The sequence below is a fragment of the Silurus meridionalis genome, chromosome 5 (assembly GCF_014805685.1).
Source record: "Silurus meridionalis isolate SWU-2019-XX chromosome 5, ASM1480568v1, whole genome shotgun sequence".
In the NCBI taxonomy this organism is placed as follows: domain Eukaryota; kingdom Metazoa; phylum Chordata; class Actinopteri; order Siluriformes; family Siluridae; genus Silurus; species Silurus meridionalis.
In genome coordinates, this window is record NC_060888.1 from 1,629,392 (window position 1) to 1,652,754 (window position 23,363).

The window sequence follows — 23,363 nt, forward strand, 5'->3', positions numbered from 1 at the left end:
CTTTAATTCCTCATCGCCTCCAACACGACCTGATGAAATGGCACTAGGGACGAGATTACGGAATGGAATACATCCAGGAGGCAACGAGTGCACACGCTCAGGCATTTATTTTTATGAAAATGTCTGGAAAATGTTCTACATTAAACACGAAAAGGTTTGTGGACTCCTGACCAATCGATTGGCATTTACTGTTTTTTGAACATCCTATTCCCAGTTCCCATTTGCTATTATAATAATCTCCATTCTACTAAAAAGATGTTCCACTTGATTTTGTGGGGATTTGTGAAGGTGCAGTCAGCTTTCACATTCATCCTAAAGGGGTTCAATAGATGTGGAAATCTATTGCAAAGATCTTCCACCAAATCCAACCCATGTAAGCCAGATGTTTATGGAGCTGGCTTTGAGCTTGGTTTCCATCTCCTAGTTCAATTAAAAGGAAAGTTTCATGCTCCCACATCCAAAGATGTCAGATACAACTGTGTGCCTGCAATTATGAAGTTTGCAGAAGAACCACAAATGGCTGGAAGTGAGGAGTCTCAATACTTTTTTTTTATATTGTGTACAGATCTTGAAATGTAAATAAAATATTTAGAGATTTAAAATAAACACATTCTGATCAGAATTTAGATTAAAAATAACAGGAACTTCATCCACAGGACATTTGCTCTGATCGGTTTAAGATACACCCTCTCTGTAGGAACTGCACTGTTTTATCCGTCCAGCCGTCTCGTCTATCCACGCATTTCATCTTCGTCTGCCAGACCTGCCCGTCTGTGCTTTTGCAGACGCCCTAACACCAGGACACGGAGTGAACAATTTCACAGGTAATAACATCTGCGGCTGATAGATTACTTTTATACACGGCCTTTTATCCAGGAGCCTGGAGCTCTTTCAGGTGGAGGAGGAGAACTCTCGGCTCATTGGACACTAATCACACATTCTCAGCACTCAAGTTCCACGCCTCAGCCGGAACGATCCAGAATAAGCATGCAGAACCTCTGGCACTCGGCTGAACAACCGAATACAACCTAACATCTGTAGAGCTGAACTAGGAGACCCAAACCTGTTTCAGCATGACAATGTTTCTGTGCACAAAGCCAGCTCCATGAAGATCTGCTGTAAGCTTTTTCATGAAGATCTCCTGCTATAGAGGTCTGATCTCAAACCTATGAAGCTGGATAAATGTGAACGCTGACTGCACCTTTACTAACACCCTTGTAGCTTAAATAATCTCCATAGGCAGACTCCAAAATTTAGTAAAACATCTTCCCAGATAAGTGGAGCTTATTATATCAGCAAATGAGATGTTGAAGAAACATCTTCCAATTGTATGATCGTATTTTGTTGTCCATGAATATGTATTGAATAATTCCCAATGGTCTATTCACTTTATTTCAGAGTTTTTCTCTCTCAGGTTCTAGGGGCCGCAAATCCAAAGTTCAGTTTTCTATCCAGTCAGATTTCATACATTACATCATGTGATGGCAGAGTTGAAATTTTCTGTTTGTCATAAGAACTCCATGATAGAAACCTGCACTCTTTTTGCATTGGGGCCTGTGGGAGTGCAGGTTTCTACTCCAGGTTCATCACTGCAGGATTTTTTCAGCATAAACTCCATGTTGCCTGAACCTGTTGCTTTAACCAATCAGATTAAGACTTGGCCACTCTAAGGCCATCTAGCAGGCGTCCAATCACGTCAGCATTTCAGAGAGTGCACTAATCAGAGCTCACCATGCACATCTGTAGCAAACTGCACACACTTAAATATATATGCATGTGGATTTAATCGCAGTTTTTTCATTCCACAATGAGAAAAAACCATTTAGTCGCAGATTCTGTAGACTTATACAGATATTTACAAGGTGGACTAGAGAAGCTGGGCATGGTGAGGAAATGTCACGCAAACAAACAGTTGTTTAGCTTTTTCATGAATGCTTTATAGTTTATGCGTTTTCTTTCCTGTAGAATTTGCAAAAAAATACACACAATTTACCTTCATTTTATTTCTCCAGGAAAACCGTAACACATGGGAAAAACACACAGGAATTCAGTGAGGTGATGTGATGAGGTGAATATCGATGCTTCTGCTAGAGATGATGTATGTGGATGTGCAGCTCCAGTGAAAGGAGACGTGTTCTTAAGTTTCTCGCTTTTGTGATGTTCATTCATTCTCACTGTGTGAGATCCTGTGTGTGATGCAGCGATCGGTTCTACTGCGTTTCTTGGTAATATACAATGCTAATATTGATGGTGTCTATAGACATGGATTCATAATGATGGGGTTGAACAGTGGATTGATTCAGGTAGGACACCACTGAAAGTCTGGGGTTGTGATCTGGTTATTAATGGTTATGAGGTCTTAGTGGTTTAACTGATAGCTCTCATTTGCCATTAGTTTGTTCAGACAAACAGGTGCCGCATAACCACAGTATTTACATGAATACCTCAATTTTATGAGACCCCTTTTTTGCTTTACTTTCCAAAATAAAATGAAACAAATTGACTCTATTCACCAGGCCAATGCAAAAAAAACCTCCGGCTTGAGAAGTACATCATGCTCATGTAGGTCTCTCTCGTGGTCGACATGTCGCTTTGAACCAGGCTTTTGGTATGAATAGGAAGTCCTTTCATACGTTCTGCCTGATTTTTTTTCTTCCCCTCCATTTCTTGTAGAGAAGCTTTTACCGAGCCCTGCTTTTACACTCGGGTTCTATTCTAGCACAGCATGAGTCAGGACTGTCGCATTCACCGTGATCGCATTCCACCGAGAGCGTGTGTGTGTGTGTGTGTGTTAAACCCATTCACACTTAGCACACCACTAAGATTTTTTTATTCAAATATTATTCACGCCCAAAAACATGCATGCAGTAACGTGTTAATGACATGTAAAAGAGGCGATGTTGGTGTACAGTGCGTCTGTGGGTGCTTATGATAAACACCATCAAAAAATGCTTCAGTGTTTTGGCTTTTTTAAACCCTGCTATTGAGTTTTTTATTCTGATTGGTCTTATGGTGTTGATTCATTTCTATAGAAAGGATTTTGTTCCTACAGTAACACTGTATGTTCTATATGAATGTGTGCAATTGTTTTTGGAAGGAGATATCTATCTCCATGTGAGCGACATTTATGTTTTGTGTTTATTTTCTTTTTCTTTGCTATATGAGGGCGGTTGTTACTGTTTATAAGGTCGGAGGTTCAGGCCCCAGCACCGCCAAGCTGCCATAGTTGGGTCTTCAAGCAAGACACCCAACTTTCTGCCAAACAGGGAAAGGCAAAAACTGAGAAGGTGGTAGCTCTGCCGTTAAGGCTCTGGTTTGCTGATCAGAGGGTCGAGGTTCAGGGCTCAGTATCACCAAGCAGCCACTTTTGGGCTCTTGAGTAAGGCCCTTTACCCTGTGCTCCAGAGGCTCCAGGGGCGCTGTATCATGCTGGGTTTTGCGAAGAAAGAATTGCACTGTGCTGTAATGTACATGTGTACATTTACCTCTAAAATAATAAGAAAAAAAATTGTCTTTAAAAAGAAGACAGGAAAAAAAAGAATCTGTAAATGAGACCCTTTATAGCTGTTGTAGTTATTTTTAAAGTAAATAGGTGTGATGTTAAAACAACAAAACACATTCTCAAAATCTCTTTTAAGGTAAAGGCATCTAAAAACAACTCACCCAAGGCAGCTCATCAGCTACATCAAACACAGACCAAATCATAGCCTCCCAATTCATCACCTTCAATAGGGTGCCATAACTTTTGTCCCATTCATAAAATTGCAGCAATCGATTTTTTATAGTAATAAAGAAGTTTTGCAGTGTGAATCTTATGTGCAAAACGGAACAAACTGCATTCATGATTAACTAAAGGTTTCCAGCATCTTTTGCTAATTAGCTAGCCAGACATGATGTCACACATTAGCTAGCCAGACATGATGTCACGTGTTAGCTAGCCAGGCATGATGTCACGTGTTAGCTAGCCAGACATGATGTCACGTGTTAGCTAGCTAGGCATGATTTCACGTGTTAGCTAGCCAGACATGATGTCACGTGTAAGCTAGCAAGACATGATGTCACGTGTAAGCTAGCAAGACATGATGTCACGTGTAAGCTAGCTAGACATGATGTCACATGTTAGCTAGCCAGATATGATGACACGTGGTAGCTAGTGTGACATGATGTCACGTGTAAGCTAGCCAGACATGATGTCACGTGTTAGCTAGCCCGACATGATTTTTTTGTCCGAAGAAGTTCTGACTTTTGCGATCGTGTTAGCTTTACAAATTGGACAGGAAACCGTCTGATTACCGGTGTTGTGTTTATTACAGCATCAACATTCGAAAGCATTAACCTTCCCCATGTACAGGAACATGGCGATGATGTCAGCTGACGCCTGGCGAGGTCGTGAAGGTCGTCCGGGTCGTACAGGCCTCCACTCGGCGTGCGATCCGAGCCGGGAGACTGTGTGACTCAGCAGCACTGCAGATGACCCGAACCACAGGGTCCGACTCCTACACACACCTCAGAGAGAGAGAGACATAAACAGCATGCATGACATGCTGACATTGGGGAGAAAGAAAAGAGAGAGAGAGAGAGAGAGAGAGAGAGAGAGAGAGAGAGAGAATAAACGATGCAGATGATCTTCTCCCACAAATCACCAATTTAGATGCTAAAGATAGAAACAAAAAGAGCGATAGTAATTGGAATATTTTATATCGGTATTGTTCCGTCCGTATCTAAAACACACACCAGGTTGCTATGAATAACTACATAACCATGCAGATCAGATTGATTGTTCCATCATGAATAAGTATTGAGTTTAAATCTTGATATTTTACAGTTCGCGTGTTTTGATCATTAAATGTCCCGATTGTGGTCCTTTTACTCCCCCAGTTCATTATCCACACACTGTATAAACACTGGGCTGATGTCACATAGCATCAGGTTCACTGACAATCTGGCATCCCAGGCACAAAGCAGCTGTGGGCTCTGAATAAGTAAGATGGATGGATGGATGGATGGATGGATGGATGGATGGATGGATGGATGGATGGATAGATAGATAGATAGATAGATAGATAGATAGATAGATAGATAGATAGATAGATAGATAGATAGATAGTTTTTTTTGGACATAGTGATCGCTCTCGTCTTTAATTGGTGCTTTAATCACAATTTAATGTTTCGACTCTCCTGAAGCACGACGGACCGCAGATCATTAAAACTTCATAAAGACCGGACCGTGTTAATTGCAGGCGGTTTACTGATTAGGATGAATGAATATTATCTTACTATTAAGGTTCATAAGCAGCTCTTCATTACATCAGTTTTGGCAGATCTTTGATGAACGTCCCAAATTATTCCAATTGCAGCGAGACGATCGGAAAACCCACAGAACCGCAAGCGCTCGCAAGCTTAATGACCAGCTATTAAAAGGTTTGCCTTTTGGTTTTCAGGAAAATATGCATAACTGGAATTTAACAAGCATTTTCTTTTCTTCTCCCGACTCGCCCATCTCATGAGATCATCGTATATATGCATTAATATCGCGTCTATGTCACTTGCGTCACATTTTTCACATTTTCCAATACGAATTTTGTAAATACGGTATACTCCAGAGCCATTTGGAAACATGCAAGAAAAAAAAGAGATTCCGAGGTAATTTTCCCGTCATTACCCAAATGCTCTGTGTGTATTTGTGGATATTTTTTCCACTATCTTGTTAATGCAGTGTGCGCCGCCGTCTACTCACACACTCAGCCTTATTTACGCTCGCAAATGCAAACCTGGGGGCATGTCTGGCATTTTTCAATAATGCATTTGGACGTGGGGGCGTGGCTGTGTGCTGTAGATCAGAACGGAGCAGAGAGCTTGTATCATGAGTTTGTTTATTTACTGTACACAAGACAAGAGCAAACAGTGAGCCTTATCTCCTGCGCACTGGGATCAGGGATTATATTCTCGGTCTGCTTTCTTAGACGTTTAAATTTACACATTTGGCAGAAGTTATGTATAGTAATCATGGGATTTGAACTCACAACCTTCTGGGATAGTGATTGATGATTTGTTTTTATTAACTCTGTGATAATACACTATGTGTAACATAAATCAATATGTGAGTAAGCATAATCCCAACATATAGAAAACAAGTATGGGATTTAAACCCATAACCTGCATTGAAGATCATTCATTTATGCAGAATGTTTGTTAATCTGAATTGCATGTAAGACTTGAACAAAACTTAAATGATTAAGGCCCAAGCAAGGGCTTCCTGGTAGTCATTTGGATTTGAACCAACAACCTCATGGTATGGTGAATACCTAATGATCTTTATATGATCTTATTACCTTTTGGAACAAGGTAGAGCACTCATTCAAAGTTTCTCATTCAACCCTCTGGTCAGAGAAGATCATTAAACGAATTGTTTATTATCGCCGGAGAACCATGTGTATCTCAAGACTGTGCTCCCTAAACTCCATCAGCATGTGGATATTGTGACGAGAGGGGCGAACACACTTGGATCTTGTTTACATCAACACCCCCGGCGCGTATCGTGCGGAGCCCCACCCCCACCTCGGCTACTCAGACTGACATCTTCAACATCTCCCTGAGCGACACAGTTGTTCCTACGTGCCTCAAGACAATGACCATCGTCTCCGTGCCGAAGAAGTCTACAGTCTTCTGCCTCAAGGACTATCGCCCCGTCGCACTCACACCCATCATGATAAAGTGCTTCGAGAGGCTCATCATGGGGGACATCAAGACCCAGCTTCCACCCTCACTGGTCCCCATGCAGTTCGCATATCGTCCGAACCATTCCATGGACGATGTTCCACCTCCATGACCCTTCATCTGGCCCTCAGCCACCTGGATAATAAGGCATACAAATGCTGTTCATAGACTTCAGCAAAGCATTCAACACAATCATCCCTCAGCCCCTGACTGATAAGCTGAGAAGCTGCGCCTCCTGGGCCTGAACACCTCCCTCTGTAACTGGATCCTGGACTTCCTGACTGGTAGAGTCCGGATCAGGAACAGCAGCTTTACTGCTCGGCGTGTATCTGTTCCACATTGTGATTTGTCTGCACTGTTTGCACTCTGTTGCACACGCTGCACTTTATGTGGTGAGGACACTTACTTTAGTCCTTAACTCTGTGTTCTATTATGTAGCTTCATGTTGTTTTATGTAGCACCAGGGTTCTGGAGAAACGTTGTCTCATTTGACTGTGTACTGTGTCAGATATAAATAGGGTTGAAATGGCAATAAAGGCTTCTTGACTTGACTTGATTTGCAGCCCTCTGGGACAATGAAAAAAAGATCAATTATTTAACGTTAAAAACATAATCCTAGCAGAATGCTAGCTTCTCCTTAAAAACAAAAAAAACCTCAAAACATCCTGGTCATTAATAAAATGATTTGCTTGGAGATGTATACATGTAATCCTGTAAGACAATCCAATTCAAGCCTAGAGTTGAACAATTAATAACAAACAGGAGTTTGTCTAGCAGACTTTGGGATGTGACCTTACAACCTGCTATCTCACTGCTTCATAAAGTGCACAACAACAGAATTAACTAAAATACACAAAATAAAAAAACAAACCAAAAAGGCAAGAGGGTTATCAGTTGTTGGAGCATTCGTTGTTGTTTGTTTGTTTTTACAAAGTCGACCATGTGGGGCTCCTTATTAGTCCTGGGATTTGAACCAACAACCTTATGACAAATTAAAAATCAATCTTTCGGAAATCACAGTACTAATTCTAATAGAGAATGATACAATTGTCAGGACACATAATGATAGGAATTTTTTTTTTTTTTGCATACAAGGTTTTGAGATTAAATCCCAGAACTTGATACTGATGGCATAAGGTGCTATACTTTGAAGCTGCTTAAATGTGAGATGGAAAACAAACCAAACTAAGAGAAATCATATTGCTGAGCAGTCCTGGGATTTGAACTGAGATTTTTTTTTCCTTATAAAAATTAACCACAATAAAACTAACATTGCTGATGCAATTTAAAAGGTGAGGGTTTTTTTATGGAATATTGATTTAGTTAGTTTGTTTCTTTGTTTTTTTTTGTTTGTTTGTGTGTTACTCCCTAGTCCTGGATTTCGAAGGCACACCTTCCTTTGAAAACGCTGCGAATGTAACGCATGTGTAGAATCCATATTATAGATTCCTCCGTCTCATGAACCTTAAGCGCTTGACCGATGATGCGAGCCGTTAAACAGTTAATAATCAACAAAACATTTTTATCCTCATCATGTGGCACATTTAAAAGGCTAATTTTATGTCTTACAGACGGAAGATCCGTGGTTCATTCGCAACGAGAAACGCGTCTCGCCGGACACTAAAACAGAATCATTCTTCAATACGGTTTTACGAGCGCCAATAAAGAAGACATGATATGCAGAGCTGCGGCGGTGCTTTATGGATGTGCTTTATTTTGTTTTTTGAGGGTTTTTTTTTTCCGACCGGGAAATTTAGTGAATAATCAAAGATGTGAAACTAAATAGTGTGGGTTTGCTTTAGGGAAAAAAACAGTAGCAACTCCAAGGCCAGCAGCTCATTAAACTCTCGTGCTGTCATTAAACCTCTGGAGCTTGACTTTTGTAGATCAGACACTATGAAAACACACACATTTGCACCAAATAAATGCGAATCAGATTAGGTTTCTCCTAAAGAAAGAGAGAGATAGAGAGGATACAAGGTAAAGGATATTTTTTTTAACCATCACCAGCTCGGCTGAGGCTCAATGGGTTCTTGTGCTGTAGAGGGAACTGCAGCCAGCCGTGCTGAAACTGCACCAGTGATTAGGAAAATTGAGTTTTTCAGAGCCACTGACTCTTTTGAATCAAATCCCGCATCTTGTCGAATTGGGAACCTTCCCGGCACATACGAGCCTCGGCCCGAGCCAGATATCGACGGTTCGTTTGCAAATCATTTCAGCCGCCGGTCTTCCTTTTAAGAAAATGAATTGTCAATCAGGCGAGTCAACAACGCGAGAGGCAAACGAGAGCCGGTATGAACCCATTTCCTCTGCGCTGAAAAGTTTACCCACAAGGCACCCCGATCGTGCGCTGATCATTTTCTTAACACAAAAGTCGTGAGGAAAAAGAAAAGCGTGGCTGTCCTGGTGAAGTAATGTTATTTCCCCTGAGACCTTCTGCTGAAAACTGCAATTTAACACACAGTGGTGAGCAAAAGGTCCCCTGATTATTTCAAGGTAAATTGAAGCTTTTTATATACAAGTATCTTTTTTTTTTCCCTTGTTTTTGAAATGTATTATATTTCCATCAAACCCATTAGCAGCAGAAATGGAAGCTGTAATGAATTTTCGCACCTCAATCACCTACAGAGAGCAGCTTCTGGAGGTCTTATAGGAAAACCAAGAGATTGAGAACAGAGTGGAAGTTTAACATGAAGCTGTAGGACTCAAGTTGCATCTCGAAATGTTTTTTGTTTTTATTACAACTTGTTGTCGTTTATTTTCGGGTTGTCGTGGCGAATTAAAAACAGAATAAACACATTTAATAACAAAGTTAAAATTAAGTATAGAATTCAGGGTTGTGATGTTTTAAAGTATCAGGCTTCATTTCAGCAGTAACAACGTCAGGCAGTTTGATTGAAGTGTCCCAACCTTTACCTCATCTTCCATTATCTTCAAATAGCCCACGGTCTTTTCCTTTAATAAAACAATGGTAGCGGAACAAATCCACCATTTTTTTATAGTAAATGTAAATCTGTCAGGTTCAGGCCTTGGCCCATTCATGACCTTCTAACATGGAGCCACTTCAATCCCTAACCATCATGTTCTCTGAGACATTTATTTCTCTTAACACGTCACAAATTAAAAACTTAGTGCAGTGTTTTCAAACGTAACTGGTGAAACACGCAGCGAGTCACCAATCAGGATCGAGCGCACGCTCTGTTTTACACGTGTTCTGATCGGCGCTTGGTGCATCTACTGATCACCAACATACAGTTCAGCATCAGTTCAACATCAAGCAGAACATTTAGAGAGGAATAAATGATGAAGAAACTCCAGACTCGAACTCACCACCACACACGTGACTGCGTTTACACAATTTTTTAAAGGTTTGGTGCTCATGATTATTTTAATATAAATCAATCATTCTATTAATAGATCAGTGTGCTGAGAGTCACATTCGAGTCTTTTCACATAAACTGAGGTGATTAAATAAAGAATCTTGTGATAAAAGGATCATAGGAACATTAGAGTTATAATAAATCACTACTTTGGATACTGAAGTAAATTTGAAGGCAAAAACATTTGTACTCTTGTATATTCCCTCTTAATTGAAACTCAAGTTCATGGTTTGTTTACTTCATCCACCACTGAATCTTCTCTCACCAGCCTCTTTTTTTCTGTTATTGAATCAAATCTTTATTTTTTTTTTATGATGTCAGAAAAGCTACAGCTTTTCTCTTGTGGAGTTAAGGGCCTTACTCAAGGGCCCAGGAGTGATTCGACCTCAAGACCTTCTGAAAATAAGTCCAACGACTTAACCACCTCCCCCTATACTGCACCTTCAAGAACATTTCCACCATATCATCCCCTTTGTAACTTTTATGAGCATTATGAGCTGTTGCTATGGAAAAGGTAACGTATCAGAACAAGGACATTAATGTAAACCTGCCATACTAGCTGCTGGACAAGTGATTCTCCCTCTGATTGACGTGACGCTTGATGAGTGTATGGATGTGAGATGTTATGGACACGTGATGCTGTGCTGTTACATTTCTGTTATGTGTGTGAGCTCACTGATTATAGTGTGTGTGTCCTTGGGCCAGTAAAAGATGAGGTGTGTTTTCCTGATCAAGCATACAGTAGGTGTTGATGTCGGAGGCTGCAAGCGTACGCTGTTTAGAGCACTGAAGCCTGTAGAGGTGTGTTTACTTTGTGTGTGTGAGTGTGTACCTTATTACTGTGTGTTGACAGCTATACAGGTATCACAAGGATACACAAGTGCCCAGGCAAAGTGTATGTGTGTGTGTGTGGAGAGATAGAGAGAGAGAGAGAGAGAGAGAGAGAGAGAGAGAGAGAAAACTTGGGATGAGTTCAATCCCCGAATCTCCCAAGTGTCTCTCACTTTCTCTTTCACCTTGAAGCGTGAGTGAAAGAAAATCTACACAAACTGATTTCATTTCTCCAGTCAGCAGCTACAGTTTAACTGTTACACCATGTAATGGGCATCGTCCTTCAGGAAACATACACCAGACAAACTTCATGATTTCTTTAACCCCCAAACTGTTCCTGTCTTTACAGTATCTCACTGCTTTCTCAACAATCCACAAACTCAAAGCAGAAACACCAGGAAAATACATTAAAATATAAAAATATGGTCACTGGAATAAAAAGTGTATAGAAATAACAATGATAGTACAATTTCTACTACAAATAATAATAATAATAATAATAATAATAATAATAATAATAATAATAATAATTAAAAACACTTCCATTTCTCCGATATCAATATTATATTGAATAATATTTTATTGTCATTTTGCACACTACAAATACAAAACCAATGCACTTGACATCAAATAAGAATATATACTGTATATATTTATTATAGGTGTAACGGTACACATATTCGTACCAAAATATTTCACGTGTACACATTTTCACGGTACACGTGTAAAACACACCCAAAAGCCCTGTACTGAAAAAATGAAATCCTTTTTACGGGCGGAACACAGTTCATTTGAGTTCCCGCAGGAAGGTATTAAGTGGCGGACCGCAAGTTTGTTTAGTTTCTAACTCGACACTTTGTGTGCATTTTATTATTATGTTTATTAAACTTGAAAACATACTCAACAATGGCAGAGGTACAAAAGAGGAACTAGAGTTAGCGCAGTGTCACTGTGGAAATTAAGATTAGTTTTGCGCAGGCATGAATACGCTAAAGAATCCAAAGTGCTAGTGTTAGCTGCTAACCAGGACGTGGCTAACGGTCAACACTAGCGCTTTGGATTCTTTTGTTTTATGTTCAGCTTCAAGAATTTCTTTTAAAAGGAGAAAATCCTGACAAATCCACATATCGAGGGAGTGAAGGAATGAAGGATGGAAGGAATAAATATATATGTTCAAGTCTGCTGAAATAAATAGAACAGTTAAGTAGATCAAATCTTTAGAAAATATTAAATGTAAAACACACACACACACACACACACACACACACACACACACACACACACACACACACACACACTTGTATTACCTAAATAAGGTTTAACAAATGCAGACTATTTAAATATATTTTTTATGTATTGAATTTCATTTTATCAATTTAAACAATATAATAAATAAGTGTATTGCATTAATTTGATTTGTTCTATTTTATTTGTTTTTTTTTTATTTATAAAAAAACAATAGTATAAATATATTACTGTATTTATGATTTAACCAACCAGGCATTTTAATAAAAAATTGTTTCAAAAATGTAAACTGCATTAATAAAAATGTAGTATAATTATATTGTCAAGTGGCAAATATGAGTAAAAAACAACAGTGGTTTAGTGTGAACAAATACACCAAAAAAATGAGCACTACATCAAGAAATCAGAGAAGAAGAAGAAGAAAAAGAGTCCAAATGGATTTTAGAGCTGTAAAAATGAGCAAGTCAACATGTAAACAAACTAACTAGTCAAAAGTCCAGCACATATTTATTTATTTGATTAATTAATTATATAATCATAGCAAAATCAGTAGACAAATTATACATGTAAAATTAAAGTAAACTAAAATGAAACCGTATATATATATTTAGAGAGAGAGAGAGAGAGAGAGAGAGAGAGAGAGAGAGAGAGAGAGAGAGATGGAATACAAGTGCAAATACAATAAAAAATCCCCCCCAAAAAAATATAAAATCTAAAACAAAATTAATTCAATTGCATTAAATAAAAAGACTTGCTTTAATTAAATGTTAAATGACAAAAAAAATCGAATTAAACCGAGTGTAATTAATGTTAAATAATAAAAATGCAAATGAATTGTTTCAGCAGCATAATAACTCAAAACCACCCAATTTGCCTCTGTGTGTTATTTATTGTAATCAGTATGTTTTTGATGGTGACCTGCGATGACTCCAGTCTTCATGACCTACATACAGATCAGATGAGGTGATGAGATGAAGATGATTAGGTCTCTGCTTACTGTAACGCTTCTCCCCGTTGTGCGATGGAGATTATTGTGTTTCTTCTCGATGTTTGCTGAAGGCTTTTGGATGAGATCTCGTGAGAGGGCATTAGCCTTTATAAAGACGGATATTAGCCTCAGAGGGAAGTCTTTGATTAGGACAGGATTAACACGGACTCAGTTTAATGGAACTAATTAGAATTTTAATAAAAGTGGATTGTGATTGTTACACTGGTTTGCTGTTGCCACAGGACTGTTAGGAGACGCCTGCAAGCCCACAGAACACAGTTTTGTAGTAAAATACTCAGAATAAGTTATTGTCTTGTGAAAATATCAGGATTATCTCACGAACTTTGATTGCCATCAGCCACTGCACATCATAAGCTTCCAAATGTATATAAATTTCTCTTGACCTCATGCGTTTTCTTTTAATATCTGATATTTTAAGATTTTTTATATTTTCTGTTTACTTTAAATAAGAGAAATAGTATTCCCAGATCCTCCGAGCATTTGTTCCTCAAATTCCTCCCAAAGGAACCTATAAACTAGCGTACCTTCTTAATTAGCCGTTTTTGTAGAAGCCGAATTGAACGTTCGTGTAAAACGTCGTTGGTCCCTGGTGAAGCATTGTGACAGTATACGCACATTCTGCTCGTTCCCGTACGCAACTGTGTATTAAATATCATCCAGATCAGCACGAGAAATGTTTTATTCTGATCGATGGATGTCAGCGGATGTAATTAAATGTTCACAAATCAATTAAATGCTTGTAGAAAAGCAGCGTAAGCAGTTTTGCCCCTGAGAGCAGGGAGTTGCCTGCATGCATAATAAAGTGTACTATATTTGCGCTGTTTGTTTAGTCAGTCGGTGGTAGAAATATGTGCGTTATGTGACTCAGCGGTGGACGTGGAGCAGCGTGGGTAGTGTCACTCCTGTTTACCTGTCAAAAAACATGAAAAGAAAGAAATATACTACACCTAGCTGTGACGGATGGAGGAGTTAATAATGGAATGTGAGATATTTATTTTTTGCTCAGATAAAAAGATTAAACACATTTTTGAAAATCAAAATCAAAGTGCAGAACAGAACAATCGAGTAGAGTAGAGTATAATAGAGTAGAGTAGAGTAGAGTAGAGTAGAGTATAATAGAGTAGAGTAGAGTAGAGTAGAGTAGAGTATAATAGAGTAGAGTAGAGTAGAGTAGAGTATAATAGAGTAGAGTAGAGTAGAGTAGAGTAGAGTATAATAAAGTAGAGTAGAGTAGAGTATAATAGAGTAAAGTACAATAAAGTAGAATAAAGTACATTATAGTGTAGTAGAGTAAAGTGGAGTAAAATATTATAGTAAAGAGTAGAGTAGAGTATAATAAAGTAGAGTACAGCATTATAGTACAGTAGAATACAGTAGAGTACAGTAGAGTTGAGTAAAGTACAGTTGATTAGAATAGAGTAAAATACAGTAAAATACAATAAAGTACAATTTAGGCATGGACATGTAAACAATTTCTGTTTTTTTGTCACGTGTCAAACATCAGGACGGATAAATGTTTTAACATAATATCATTACTTTTTTATCTTTATTTATTTTTTAAGGTTTAAAATGTTTAATTTGAAGGAATTTAGCAGGGCAGATGAAGTTTTGTTCCTTCATCATGAAGTATTATTACTTAACACTTCCTATATGTCCACTACAACAACTAATCAAAAACGTTACGAATAAATGCAAGTCTCATCCCGGTAACGTAAACACGGCAGCCGGGAACAACCTCGTAAAGGTCAGAAGAGAAAACGGCTGATTAGGCAAATGAGCAGGAGCTCAGACTAGCACAGGGCTAATATTAGCTTGGCCTGATTTCACACTGCTTCTCGTTCCACGCTTTGGAACATTCCTCGATATTGTGCATTTATTTTGAACGTACAGTCGACCTAAATGTCACCGAATCTTAACGCCAATCTAACAGCAAGCACGAGTGTAACGTCGGCACTGTAAATGAACCGCTACTGCTTCGCTTAGCTTCTGTGTGAATCAGGTGACCAACAATACAAAACTAATGGCTTTAAAAAGACAGAAACCAGCCAAGGGGATTAGGAACTTTTACACCTGTACCAATGACAGGAGACAATACAGCTCACCTACATCAGTACCTGGTATACTAACACCCATGTGAATGAATAAGTTCACACAAATATCCACAAAATCTAGTGGAACATCTTCCCAGAAGAGTGGAGGTTATTATAACAGTAAAAGGAAACTAAACCTACACACCAATCTTATGGCAGGGTGTCCACAAACATTTCTCCTAACAGTGTATTCATATTATTTCAGCAGTTGATTATACACGTGTCTGCTCATATTCTACAAATAGGTTGCATTTCACATGAATGAACTCCATTTTAGCACATTTAAAATCGAGGTCATGGTGCAAAATCAAATCTAGAGCACATGGATTGGAAGAACCAGGATAATATTAGAGAATCCACCTGATCCAAGTATCTCAGATTAATAAGATTAAACACCATAAACGAATTTCCTGTTTCCTGTCATTTGTGTATTTACCTGCATTTTTTAATCCTGTTTGTTCATATTTACAGAATGTTTATGAAAAAAAAAGCGATCGTGATGTTTTTACAAGCAGATACCCTTAACTTAAGATCTTAGTTGACTGGATTTTTGTCTTAGCTTAGGTTGCTAGCATGACATGCAAATATTTAACATGAAGGACAAATATTCTGTTTTTCTCAAACTCAGAATCTCAGAATTCTAATTTCACCACAGATACATGGCCAATGCTATATTATTATCTGTAAAGAGTTTAACATTTTAATGCTAACTCTTTGTGAACATCGTAATCCAGGGGTCTTTTTTCAACGTTTTGTAGGTCGAGGACCCCTTAGGCTATAGAGACATGGCGCAGGGACCCTGATACACGTGTCAAACATCGGCAGTGATATAAATAGAAACCAATCATATTACACCAGTTCTATTACATGGAGACAATTTGAACTATGTTGTTGTACTTGCATCATTGTCTGTATATTTTCATATATTTTTAAATCTTTCGAAAAGATTAATGCATCATAACAAATATATATTTTGCAAAAAAAAAATCACAATTTATTAAGTTGTTTACACTTGTCTTTTTTTTTCAAGAGATTTGCAGTTTCATACATTTTCCTTTTACTATCAGGTGGATCAGTTTTAAGTTTAAAAGAACTTTATTATAATAGTTATAATATTTTACAAATGTTATATTTCATATAATAAATATCTTTTTTTTTACAAAATATTATCTGTGTTTCAACATTCATTAGCGGAGCCCCTGCAGTACCGCTGCGGTCCCCTAGGGGTCGCTGACCACCGGTTGAAAACCCATATCATAACCCTGAGGCAGTTAGCTACTAGCGTAAAAGGTGCGCACTTAACACATCTCAAGCACGTACTGAGAGTTACTTAGCAGTTTCAGACACACTTGAATGCAAGTTTAAAATACGTTTACATAATTATTTTTTCATGCTAGCAAGAAGTTCCTTTTAGAAGGCTAAGATGTTTAGCAAGAGTGCTAGCATAAAAGGCTAGCACTACGCACACGTTAAACTCTTCTTTTGCATGTTCTCTGCTGATCATAAATTCGTCCATGAAATTCGAACTCGTTCAATTGATGGATTTGAATTACCGTATTTGTTTAACAAATTCTTTTTTCTTCGATTCTCATTCAGGCTTATGAAAGGAAAAACTTTCTCCCTGCACGTCCGGTCAGAGGAAAGACAGCTGTCATGCTGCCGTGTAATTATAATTAGCCTAGCCTGTAATGCTATGTGTTATCTCTCGCTTCACTGCCTGTACAAATGACCTTCTTCTTCTCCAGCCTGCTCAGGTGAAAAATCCGGGTCTGTTTGGAGAATCTGGTCCCGTCTCAGCCGGGCGTGTCAGTCACGCGTGGCGTGTAGGAGAGCTGTAGAAGACGAACACACGTTCGATTTTTCAGCAAAAGCGATCTACCGAGACAGAAAACAACCAGGACTTTAAAATTACTTGTCATCTTTATTGAATGCATACGTTTTCGTTTATCAGAGAGAAAGAGAGATAAAAAAAAAACACAGCTTCATGTTTCAGTCTTGCACTCGAGCTGAGAATAAATCTCTGGAAAATCTCACTTCGATTGCAACCATTTGTTATTGTTATGCAGGGAAGGAAATCTATAGACATTGGAGACGAGACACATTGGCATGGAGAAATTCTGCTAGACTGATGGGGTTTTTGCTTGTTTTTTTGCTCCAGCTGTCTAAAACTTCAATTTATACAGATGAAACCTCTCCAAACAAGGAGCATGAAAATCATGGGAATCAGTTCTTCTGCTCCAGAGGAACTGGATGAAGTTGTTTTGAGATATTTCAGCTCTTTACTCACGTCAGAAGGCATGAGATTAATCATTCCATGTCATGTGGTTGTGGGAAAATATGAAATGATGGAAAAAGAGGTGATGAAGCCAGAATTACCAGATGGATGTTTTTAAAATGTTGAAGAGCAAATAAGGTTGTTCTTGTTATCAATTAAAGTTATGGCAGCTGTGAACCCTGAGTGATTATGAAAAAGGGGGTGCAGAAAGTCACATGACATACTATACAGACAAACGACAGACTAACCCTAACCCTAACCCTAACCCTAATCCTGACCATCTGTGCTTTTATTTGAACATCCTAGTCCACATTTAGTCCCGTTATTTGTTATAGTACATTTCACTCTTATGAGAAGTTTTGAGAGATTTAGAGTGTGCTTGAGAAGAGCGTGTTAGTAATGTATAAAGTTAGTAAAGTAGGGTTAAGCTTTTTAGCTCTGTAGCAGGAGATCTTCTACTCCAACCTATGTAAAGGTCTCGTAGTTCAGGTGAGGGGAAAACTCCATGCTCCTGCTTTTAAAGACGTTCGATGCTATTGTGTGCCTCCAACTTTGTGGTAACAGTTTGGTGGAAGAACCACATAAGGCTGAAGTGTTGTTCAGTGGCTGCAAAAATGTAGTTCTGGATTTTAAGGCAATTAATCGTGTTTTTTATCCACATATTGTTACAATTTGTGTTAACATCCCATGCTGTAAACAGTAAACACACTCTACACACTTATGGCTCATGAATACAAAACTTTTAGGTCTTGAAATGTCCTTGGAACTCAAACTTCTAAATCCTGAAAACATTTTAAACTCTATAAAGCAGTGGATCCAAATACAGTTCATTTGCTGCTTCGCTGCTGTTCACTTAAAAACACTTCAAAACATTTTTCCTTCCTTTTTTTTCTGCACTCAGTGAGATACCTGGCTGCGTTTAATGAATGCAGGTCTGTCAATAGAAACCTTCCATTTAAAGATGGAGAAAGACCATTTTTAATTAAATCTCATTGTCTACCTTTAATCAAAGCGTTCTTCGACTTTGAATTCACTAATTCTGAGTTGAAAAAGACTCCCCCTTTGTCTGACTCATTAACTAAATTAATGAAAGAATGAAGTGAAAACACAGACGTCTGTTTCACACCCAGTGGGGATCCATCAGCAGTAGAAGGTCTTGAGGAAACCACAACGTTTTCACCGTTATTAATATGCACACATTCCTTCAGCTTCATGGAAAGTACTTCAGAAAAATATTATGAAACCTGATTTCTTTACCACAATGTTGGAGCAGGTCTTTGCATAAACTAGGAGCTCCATGAAGATATACTTTGCTTTGGGTGGAGTGAAAGATCTTCTGCTATGAAGCTCCAACCCTATTGAAGTCCTTCTCACCTTCTCACCTACATAAGTACCTGACTTTATTAACACCATTGTGGCTGAATGCATCTCACACAAATCTCCATACAATCTAGTGGAACATCTTCCCAGAAGAGTGGAGCTTATTATAACAAACAGTCATCTGGAGTGATATCTATTATGAAAGACCTGCCCAGTCATCACACCAAAATCCTATTGAATTGCTCTGGGAGGAACTGGATCACAATGAAGAAATCTCCAACTAGCGAAGACCATCTTCTGCAAGTTTTACAAGAGACACGGCAAAGTATTTCAGATGAATGTTTGGAGGATCATACAGTCAGGTGTCCACAAACGTTTGTCAATATAGATTATTATATTCTTTCCTTTTTATTACTTTAATTCCTTTTTAATTTCAAATGAATCATTTTTAATACCATGTTATGCATTAAACGGGTCATAAAATGCGTTCAAATGCGTATCATGTGGTCATTTTTTGTATCCATTTTAATTACATTATCTATTTTTAAATTCTTTCAGCTCCAGTAACTTATAGCAGCTATCAAAGCATTTTCTGATCACGTTCTTCTCTCTCTTTAAGTAAATAAAAAGCAACAAAATATTGCAACTTCAACTTCGTCCTCCATCCTGAGCATTTATGGCCTTCTCTTTTCAAATGCTTCGAATTTGATTGAAAATTCCCCCAAAAATACTGACGAGGAATTTCGCACCTGATAATAAGGTTCCCCTGAGAACATGAAGGCCGAAGCCTCTGGGGAAAAGAAGCAGCTGTATCCGACTCGTCGCTTACGATCGCTGTGTAGAAATGAGAATGAAAATGCCAGAGGGCATCATTGGCATCACTAACCGGCCAGCTGTCTGCAATTCTTTTTTTTTTTTTTTTTTTATGGAGTCAATGTGACGGCAGTTTTAATGAACCACTCGAGCGTGCAGGTACGCCGCTGTCTGTGACGCGATCTTAACCGAAAGTGACATCATACAAATGAAGGCAGGAGGCAGGTTACCCCAGGGTTCGGCTCACTGTGTAATAAGGTGGATGAATGAGACTCAGGGGTTATGGAGACACAAAGAGGGGGTGAAACTGGAATGATGCAGTCCGGGCGACGGCGTGAGAAGTTTGCACGTGGGTTAGTTGGCGATAAAGTGTTCTGCTTCTGAAGTGCTGATGCAAGCTGGAGAAATAATGAAACATTAGATAAGTAGAATTATAACATTTTAAATATTAGGAGTCAAAACAATGCACAATATTGCCAAAAGGACAAAAGGATGGATGGATGGATGGATGGATGGATGGATGGATGGATGGATGGATGGATAGATAGATAGATAGATAGATAGATAGATAGATAGATAGATAGATAGATAGATAGATAGATAGATAGATAGATAGATAGATAGATAGATAGATAGATAGATAGATGCTAGGGTTTTATATCACAATAATAAGACATTAAGTTCGAAAATATTCGAATCATGAAAAAAGTTCAATTTTTATAAATTGTGAGACTTTTAAGATTCAATTAAAGATATAACATATTGAAAGAAATAAGAATAATGCAATAAAAAAGAATCACCTGTTATTATATAAATGTGAAATAATGAGTTTTTAAGTCTGAAGTATGGCCATGATCCTGGAGCAGAACTAATATTCCTTCAGCTGAATGACACGGTTCAGTTTATTTCAACCCTAACATAAATGTGTTTATTCTTTAAATCCACAGGCCATTTGCAGTTTCATCATCCTCAAATAGCATTAATTACAGACTCAGAGTGGGAGATTAAGGCTGAGTTGTGATCGGTCCGAACCCTAATCTTCGTCTTGTTCATGAGTTCCAGTTCAAGCATCTGCTTAACGATGGACTGGAAGGAGAAGATAATAAGATCTCAGGAGTCTGAAGTCTGATGTCAATAAACAGGTCGGATTATTTTTTTGTACTTTCCGAGCTATAAAGCTGCCTGAGTGAATCTCACAGGGATAAAAGTTACAACTAAATTCCGACCAATCAGAATCCAGAACTTGACAATGGACCCCTGCATTATTACTCGAAGTCGAAGTGAAGCCCATCTGAAATTTAAATCCGATTCGCATGGCTAGCCTAAAGAAATGCGACGAGCGATAATTCGGAGCCAGAGCACACTATTTGTGCATGGCACATTTGCATGAAGACAATTACACAGCTGCCTGGAGGGGGAAAAAAAGTCTACAGCATCCAAAGCACTCACATAGATTAGATTGGATTTTGTTTCCACTATAGCAATGCTAATATAGTTACAGTGGTGTTAACGTTTAACCCTAATTCCAGCTATTTGAAGCACGCTGCATCTAACGATGCTTTCACATCATGATGCAGAGCTCGGGTGGTATGAGTGGAACTCTGTATTTGTTTTTGCCCAATTATCTGAGAAGGCAACATTACGCTCGGAGTGAGAGGGTTCGAGGACCATGGTCTTTGTTTCCAGGTGAATGCGTGATTCGATCCTTAAGCGCCGTGTCCTGTGTTTCACTATTTTTGTAGATCTTTTTTGTGAGATTCAAACAGAGCCAAAGGACAGCGGTAGTGCTACGGAAACTATTACATAATCACCTAATTTTTCCATGTGTAGATGATTTATGACCAGTAGTTTTAATATTTTATTTGAAATATAGGATTTACTCATATCTGTATTTGATAACCAGGGTTGTCTTTCCAACTAAAATGTCCTCAGTTATCAAAAGAGGTCGAGGCACCAATAGTTGATTGCTGGAACTACCGTCTATGAGCAAAAGGTCCTACCGATAGTTTTTCCGGCTTCCAATCCGCTGTCGTTACGAGAGCGGCCTCTAGAGGCAAATCACTGATGCCACATGCTGTTTGTTTTTACAAGCAAGACTGCGCGCTGCACAGAGAGTTCACGGAGAGCAATATTATATTTTATTTTCATCCTTCATTAATTATAAAATTACATTATTTAATTAATTTATTCGAATTAATTTCCTTCAGCACATTTTCCTGATTTAGTACTGCTTTTTTATTTTTGTAATAAAGTTCATTAATATTTTACATGGAGTGTTATGTTTGTTTTTTTTTCCAGTATCCATTTAAAAAAACAAACGGTTGATTATCGGCAAATACGATTATTAACGCAGCCTCATTATTATTCATTAGATCCACTCACCAACCACATGCATAAGCATAAGTTATGTAAATGTTTTGAGTTCAATAGCAATATGAAAAAAAAAGTCATTATGATAGTAATAATGTTCTTTTAATAGGCGATATATCTCTTGAAAAGTGACGCTCACTTGTCTGTATGGTGCAGAACAAAATAATAAATTAATCTAGCTATGCAGGTGTAATAAAATAATGTAATAAATGCATTTAAAATCATAATAAAATCTGATGCTAAAATATATACACTGATAGCCACTGCGGCTCATGTAATATTTGGTTACAGACCGACACGACTCCCAATAAAGAAAGGAAAGATTTAGTGGTTCTCACAGAAAAAAGTTTGAAGACCCCTGATTTATAGCTTCTACACACACTTGGTTAAGGTTTGCATTGTTTGCAGTTTGTCCATGGCAGATGTCTGTCTAATTCATTTCCATAGATTTTGAAACCAATGAATGAAAGATTCTGCTCTTTCCGCAGAAGAAAAGGGTTTTAGTTTGTTTTGACTATTTTATTTCATTCCTATTCAGAAAGTAAACAGGACAAAAAAAACCTGTCTTGGCCAAATTGAATTGTGATTATTTTGCTTGGAGCAACACACAGATTCATTGTCCTCTCGAACTTAACCCTTTGAGCCGAGGCCATCGATGTACCATCACTTCAGTTATACACTCGACTAACAGCCAGAGAAGCTCTTAAGATGGAATTTAATATCGCGCTCAAACATAATCGAAATATGAACCACCTCGGGCTTTTGATAGAGAGAAGTTCGAAGCCTTGCACGCTAATATTAACATTAGCGATGGAGGAGGATCGCCGGACGAGTGCCTCCAGTATCTCCGAGCTGCTTACTGTAAAACCCACCCTGATGAAATCAATGCCTGGCATAAAGCAGGGAGGATTGAGTAAAGCCTCATGCACACTACAGGATTTCTCCTCCAATTTGAGCCATGCTTTGCTTCTCCTGACAATTTTAAAGAATACCACTCACTCGAGGATCTGCCCTGGCCAGGGTTCACGCAGATTATCATGTAGTTTTAGGACTTTTCAGACCTCGTGTTTGACTCGGGAACATCAGAGGTTCTGGCTTGCTTGTGAAATATTTAACGTTTAGACTTGACCTTGTGCTTGTGGAGCCTAAGAAGCTTATTTCAACCATTTACAGCTTCAAAATCCACACCAGCTCACTGAGAGATATCATAAACTACAATCTGTATAATGATGAAGATGTCGAAAATATAGAAAAAGAAAACGATACATAGAATGCAACATGCCATAATACTCTTTGTGGATTCAAAGCTTATT

At 38.3% G+C, this 23,363-nt stretch overlaps 1 protein-coding gene and 1 long non-coding RNA gene across 2 annotated transcripts in view; both read left to right on the top strand.

The window, feature by feature from the left end:
* Nucleotides 1–6,829, top strand: part of LOC124386117 — an 8,387-nt gene extending 1,558 nt beyond the window's left edge. The window contains exons 2-5 of the mRNA XM_046849768.1: nt 1–154; nt 4,314–4,448; nt 5,358–5,421; nt 6,468–6,829. The exon at nt 1–154 is cut by the window's left edge and continues 192 nt beyond it. Of these exons, the coding sequence (XP_046705724.1) occupies nt 1–154; nt 4,314–4,448; nt 5,358–5,421; nt 6,468–6,829 (715 nt within the window). The remainder of the gene's footprint in view (nt 155–4,313; nt 4,449–5,357; nt 5,422–6,467) is intronic.
* A 2,231-nt stretch (nt 6,830–9,060) lies between these two features.
* Nucleotides 9,061–17,438, top strand: LOC124386453. The gene is made up of 4 exons (XR_006925927.1): nt 9,061–9,213; nt 16,464–16,562; nt 16,869–16,935; nt 17,018–17,438. It is a non-coding gene; the product is annotated as an uncharacterized LOC124386453 (long non-coding RNA).
* The last annotated feature ends 5,925 nt before the right edge of the window (nt 17,439–23,363 follow it).